At 52.5% G+C, this 6,335-nt stretch overlaps 1 protein-coding gene across 1 annotated transcript; it reads right to left on the bottom strand.

The window, feature by feature from the left end:
• Positions 1-2,271: 2,271 nt before the first annotated feature.
• Positions 2,272-6,119, bottom strand: TMEM121B (transmembrane protein 121B). Its single transcript, XM_029599865.1, has one exon. It carries the CDS (start codon positions 6,053-6,055, stop codon positions 4,661-4,663), a length of 1,395 nt encoding a protein of 464 aa, XP_029455725.1. The 5' UTR covers positions 6,056-6,119; the 3' UTR covers positions 2,272-4,660.
• Positions 6,120-6,335: the final 216 nt, after the last annotated feature.

The following is a 6,335-nucleotide window of genomic DNA, read 5'->3' as shown; positions in this document are numbered from 1 at the left end:
GCAGGCCCTGTCCACCAGAAGCAATGACTGGTAGGCTCCCTGGCCCTACATAAAAACAGACGTGCAATGCTGCAGAGCCGAGCAGCTATGAGAGGAAAAACCTGGAACCACCATCCAAAAGGATAAATGCTGTTGCAGTGTAGGAGTGGGGGGAAAAGAGGGAGATTCGCAGCAGTGAGGGAAAGACAGAGGGACATGTTAGGCAGTAGATGTGCTAGAGATGGGGATGCGGCTGAATAGGTGAGTGGGAGAATCTACTACTTAATAATGTTTTTTTGTTCGGGCTTCATTCACACTTTTTTTTTTTTTTTTGTCTACTCATTTTTTTCATGTTTTTGTTCTTGTCCTAATAAACCCTGATAAATTCCTAGGAGAAATAAAAACTGAACATGAAGGTCCCTAGTATGCACAGGGCAATTTAGCGGCAGCAGCCTACTTCAGCAACATCGCCTCCGTGCCACAGAGGATCTGAAGCCTCACCCTATGGGGACCAGAAAGAACTGCTGCAGTCCTGCATCTCATGAGGCCTAGCCCTCAGCACACGCGGGGGCTGCTGCCATCTCATCACGTAAAAAACGTGCGTCCAAACTAGGCACGTGGTTTTTTTAACCTGCACATATTCACCTCTCCTGGGCGCTTGATGCAATAGGCAAATGAGCTGCCTCCTACCTCCTCGTCTATTCCTCTCTTTGAATCCCACCTTTACGGACACTTTATCTACAGAGATGCACAGAAATCCCACTTCATGGCTCATCCACATAACACTTCCCTATCACCAGAGCATGAGCAGCCGAACCTAAAAAACTTGCTCTGTCCCCTCTTCCAGCTTCAAGCAATGCCAGTTCAACCCTGAGGCAAACCAGGCTTAGTGTGCCAAAATGTGGGGTGGCAATGGTGGCAAAAACCTCCAGGTGCTGTGTACCCACTTTTAAGGCACAGCACCATACGAGAAAAGGTAGTGGATGATGGGTAAGGTACTGAGTGGGTGGAGAAAGAGGGGAAGCTTGGTGGAGAGAGGGCGCTGGGCAGGAAAGAGAGAAAGAGGAGTTCTGTACAAGTAGGCAGTGGAGAGAAGACGCTGGGCACTACAAAAAGGGGACAATGGATAATTTGTGCGTCCCTAGTGCTCTGCAGCAGGTGCCCAGGAGAGTGGCTGTGTGTCCACAACAGCCTGGCTAGAGCTCCCCCCAACCCCCCCTGGCAGGGCTGTTCCTCATTGGTCCTTTTCACTGACCCTTGCCCATGAATGGACCAATCGGCAGTAAGCCGAACTTGGGGGATGCTGCTTTCTGTGGTTCCTCCTACTATCACGATGATACTAATAGGAGGAACCACAGCAAACAGGATTTATTTTTTGTTGTTGTTGAGCATGGCACGATTCTGCTTTCTATGGTTCCTCCTATTTAGCATTGTGACAATACTAAGAGGAGGAATCGCAGAACGTAATATAATTTTTTTGTTTTTCTTTTTCCTGAGCTCTTGAGCGTGGAATGCTTTAACACCTGCGCAGCCATTAAAATTGCCGTGTTAAAACAGGCACCTTGGCTGCGTGGCAATTTTTGGCATTGCAGGGTATAATAGCTAATAGCCTCGTCTATTGTGGAATTTGCATGTGCTGAGTGCTATTGGATGTGCGTTTGGACATGCTAATCCCCGTATCGCATTGGGTATAAGCCCAGCGGGTCCAAAACACGCATCCAACCGTGTGTCAAGCGCTATGCCGACCTGAGCGCCCCGTATTGCAGCGGCCCGATGGTGTTTCTGGTACCAATTTCGGACTCGTCATGGCTGATGATGTTTCCATTCTGGGCCGAGCTACATGTAAGTGCATGTTTCTTCTGGTGTTATTGAGTAAATCCTGTTTTCATTCCTTAAACTGAAATATCCCCAGCTGGAGTTTTAGAACCAATATTCATTTCGCCAAGCAAGCTTTCGATACAATATATATATATATCCCCCCTTCCCATCGCTAGCAAATGTTAGAATGCAGGGGCAGACCTCGTGGCCTGGGCCTAGCCAAAGGAAGGAAGAGGCAGGGACTCATTGTGCAGATGAAAGCTCCACATTGCCTTTTACTATGAAAAAAAACAGGACTGAGGTCTGGGGCTTCAGCACAACACTCTTAGCTTCTCCGTGGCCTTTCTGCTAACCCCAGGCCATCCAAAAAGCAACAAGCTCTGTACATATTGTCAGGGCATCACTTCCATAAATGATAATTATTTGAAAAAAAAAAAAAAAAAAAAAGCCTAGCTAAACAGAAAAAGAGGAGGGAGTTGACAGAGAAACAAACTCCCATTAATTTGTCATCAGTTCTTGGCTCTGAATAAATCTGTGACTGCTGTGAATTCGGTGTACTCTTTATTTCTGGCAAGGGAACGTCTGTTTTCATTATTATTATTTACATTGGCCTGACATTATTTGATAAGGGATCAATGAAGAATGTTTGTTATGTTAAATAAATGATGGTAATCTTTTCCCGTAACATTTTCTCTTTCAGTTTCTGTTATAATGGCACATTGCACAGGTGGAAGGATAGCGGTGTCAGGTGTCACCTGCTGGCCAAAGTTCAGCTACTGGAGCCCGAAAATGTGCCACGCACCTCCTCGTCTATTCCTCTCTTTGAATCCCACCTTTACAGACACTTTATCTACAGAGATGCACAGAAATCCCACTTCATGACTCATCCACATAACACTTCCCTATCACCAGAGCATGAGCTGCCGAACCTAAAAAACTTGCTCTGTCCCCTCTTCCAGCTTCAAGCAATGCCAGTTCGACCCTGAGGCAAACCAGGCTTAGTGTGCCAAAATGTGGGGTGGCAATGGTGGCAAAAACCTCCAGGTGCTGTGTACCCACTTTTAAGGCACAGCACCATACGAGAAAAGGTAGTGGATGATGGGTAAGGTACTGGGTGGGTGGAGAAAGAGAGGAAGCTTGGTGGAGAGAGGGCGCTGGGCAGGAAACAGAGAAAGAGGAGTTCTGTACAAGTAGGCAGTGGAGAGAAGATGCTGGGCACTACAAAAAGGGGGCAAAGAGAGGGGGGTGATGCTGCTGAACTGCGCAGAGAGTGAAGGGGAGAAAGCAGAAGATGCGGGGGAGAGAAGAAGAGAGAAATGCTGGACGATGGGGATAAGAAAGAGGATGCTGACACCCTGGACAGGGGCAAAGGGAGGGGAATGCAGGATATGGCAGGGGGTGAGAGGTGGATGCTGTGCCAGAGCTGCCCCCGCTGGACTGGTGTGTAAGAGAGAGAGAGTGCGAGTTGAAGGTTCACTTAGGGCACTTAATGCATTTGCACCAGCCATGGCTTCAAGGCTAACCTAATTTGGACCAGACAGGTCCATTATGTCGCAAGGTCATCCTGATGCTAGCAGAAGCTGACCCTGCAAAAATAAAAATCAGTTCACAAAAAGGTATAAAATAGCACCATGACAACACCACTTATAAATGCATTCACATTACACCGAACAGAGCAACCTTTCTACTAGAAACAAATCATAAACATAGAACCTTTTCATAGAATCTTTTCATGGAGGATAAATATACACTGGAACATATTTCCCTCCAAAAAAAGGCAACAGCTTTCGCGACACAGTTGGACTCTGGTTTCTTGAAAACACAACCAGGTTAAAAGACGAAGGTAAACATGTTTAGTACAGAAAAACAGAGAAGCTACAAAATTGTTCCCTTGATTACTGATTAGACAGGGATTGCCCATAGTATATGGCTCAGGTGATTTTGGTCTTCTTAAATCCAGGATGGATGAAGAGGTGTAGTTCTTTGCAGGCTTATCAGAGGCAACAAGAAAAAGAGCTTCAAGGTCACGTTGGAAACAGGCAAAGGCTAAAAAGTTCCTCAGATTAGTAGTGAAGCTACTTCTTTGATGTTTATGGAGAACTGTAGGCAAAGTGCAGAATTTCCAAGGGCTTGGCTTCACAGGAAAGCAAAAACAGCAGAAGAACCAAGCAAAGAGTAACTCTGAAAGCCACGTTGAAAGAGTCAGTTTGGCACCAGAAAACAAGAATCATAAGACACCGTGTTATATCACTAGTCACCACAGTTCTGCACCCTATACATTTACATTTAAACTACTTTCATTCAATTAATTCCAACAAGCTATCTCAGCAGGGCTGTTACATTGGCATTGGCTGAAAAAAAGACCCTATGAATTAAGTCTTTTTTAATTAGGGGGACCTCCAATATACAGGTATTTTTGTCATGCCTCCTACCTTTATATTAAGGTGCCAGTAATGTCCTTAATGCATGGTCTTTCACTCCATGATCCAGGTGTTTATATATATATTTTTTTAAAAAGTTTAAAAAAAAATGTAAAGTATTGTGGTTGCCATGTTAGTCCAGAAATGAAAGTCAACGAACAAGTTATAGGTGATACTTAAAACAAAGAGAACGATAGAAATGATGGACTCTCAAATAAATACTCTATGAACTTGTCAAAAGTTGGACAGTCAGAAAAAGGGAGGGGGTTGGAATGGATTTGGACATCTGCTTAGGTGGACGTTTTGACCCTCCAAGAGCCAAATCCTAGCAGGGATGTGCAAAATAAGGCAGGGGGAGTAGTAGTGGTGGTGGTAGTGCACCGGAATGTGGGAGGAGGGGAGCAACAGTTATTAACCATTGGCCCACGGTGCAGAGCCGACGCTCAGTTGTGCGAGGTGACTGCCAGGGTGTTCACGTAGCCATGCGGGCCCATGTCGTTCTCAGAGATGCCATGGCTGAAGTGGCCGGGCTGCGCCGCCTCCTCCTCATCCGCCCCTTCCCGGCCGCCCCCACCCCGCCGCAGGCAGCACTGCTCCAGTGCCTCCAGCGCCCGGCAGCACAGGAAGAAGACGTTCTTGAGCAGGAAGACGCTGATGGGCTGCTGGGCGGGGGGCCAGAGCAGGCAGCAGCGCAGCGCCAGCAGGGGGCCGTCCACCAGGCAGCCGGCCAGGAAGCGCAGCACCGCCTGCCCGCAGCCTCCCGGCCGGTCCAGCTCATAGAGCCAGAGCACGGGCGAGGCCAGGGCGAGGAAGTAGACGGCGATGAGCATGTGCTTGAGCGGCGGCAGGGGCAGGGGCGGCCGGCCCTCCAGCAGCAGCAGCGGCTCCAGCAGGCTGAGGGTGTCCAGCAGGTCGAGGAAGGTGGCCAGGAAGCAGCCGGCGGCGCGCTGGTGCAGGGGCCCCGAGGGGCCCCGGCTGATGGCCTGCACCAGGCAGTAGAGGAGCGGGGCGGAGAGGGCCAGGGTGACGCGGAAGCCGGTGGTGCCGAAGGGCAGGCGCAGCTCGATCTGCTCCAGGATGGACGTGGCCAGGATGAGCGCCGCCTTGGGGGTGAAGGCGATGGCGTAGATGAGCCAGGCCAGGTAGGCAAAGGCGAACTCGCCCCGCTTCGCCGGCGCCTTGCCGGGGGCCGGGTAGTGCGGGTGCAGGTGGTGGTGGTGCAGGTGGTGCCCGCCGGCGGCGGCCGCCGCCGCCGCCCGCTCCTTCCGCTTGCCCCGGCTGTTCTTGGCGAAGAAGATGGCCCAGCCGGCCACCACCACCAGGTCGGTGGCGATCCAGGAGCACCAGTACAGGTCGGTGACGGCGATCAGGTAGAGGTCCAGGAAGCCGCCCTGCGCCAGCAGCAGCACCAGGGACAGCGCCTTGTAGCAGCGACTCCTCCCGCCGCCGCCGCGCCGGCCCCGCCGGCCGAGGCCCGGGCCGTACAGGGGCGCTCCGTGCGCGAAGTCGCCGGCGCTCATGCCGGAGGAGGTGGGCGACGAGGAGCTGGAGGAGGCGGCGGCGGGAGGAGGCGGCGGCGGCGGCTGCAGGGCGGGGGCGGCCGGGGGCACCAGCGGTTTGCAGATGTTGGCGCTGCGGTTCTCCTCCTCGCGCTCGGCGCCGCTGCTCGCGCTCTCGCTGCTGCCCGTGGAGCCCCGGCGGAAGGAGCTGCGGAGGAAGAGGGGCTGCAGGTCGGCGGGGATCGCGGCCGCCGAGGCGGCGGCGGCGGCGGCGGCGGAGGAGGAGGGGGGCTGGAAGGAAGCGGAGACCGAGCTATGGTTCCCGGGCGCTGCGTTCATGGTCTTCAGTTTTAATTTTCTCCTCCTCCTCCTCACCCGCCGCCCCCCACTCCTGGCAGGAGAGCGATCGTCCCCGGGCCCCCCCTCTCCCCACCACCCCCCTCCCGCCCCCGGGGCTGCTGCTGAGAACGAGCCGGCCAGGCGGCAGGGCCAGGGAAACCAGGCGAGGCGCCCCCCAGCAGCAGCAGCAGCAGCAGCAGCAGCAGCAGCACGGGAGAGAAGGCAAACCCGGAATGGATCGGAAGAGATGTCTGGGAGGGGGGAAACAGGCAAGATCTGC

The sequence above is a fragment of the Rhinatrema bivittatum genome, chromosome 4 (genome assembly GCF_901001135.1).
Source record: "Rhinatrema bivittatum chromosome 4, aRhiBiv1.1, whole genome shotgun sequence".
NCBI classification, from domain to species: domain Eukaryota; kingdom Metazoa; phylum Chordata; class Amphibia; order Gymnophiona; family Rhinatrematidae; genus Rhinatrema; species Rhinatrema bivittatum.
Note: the sequence above shows the minus strand (reverse complement) of the source record. Positions and strands in the feature narration are given on the sequence as shown.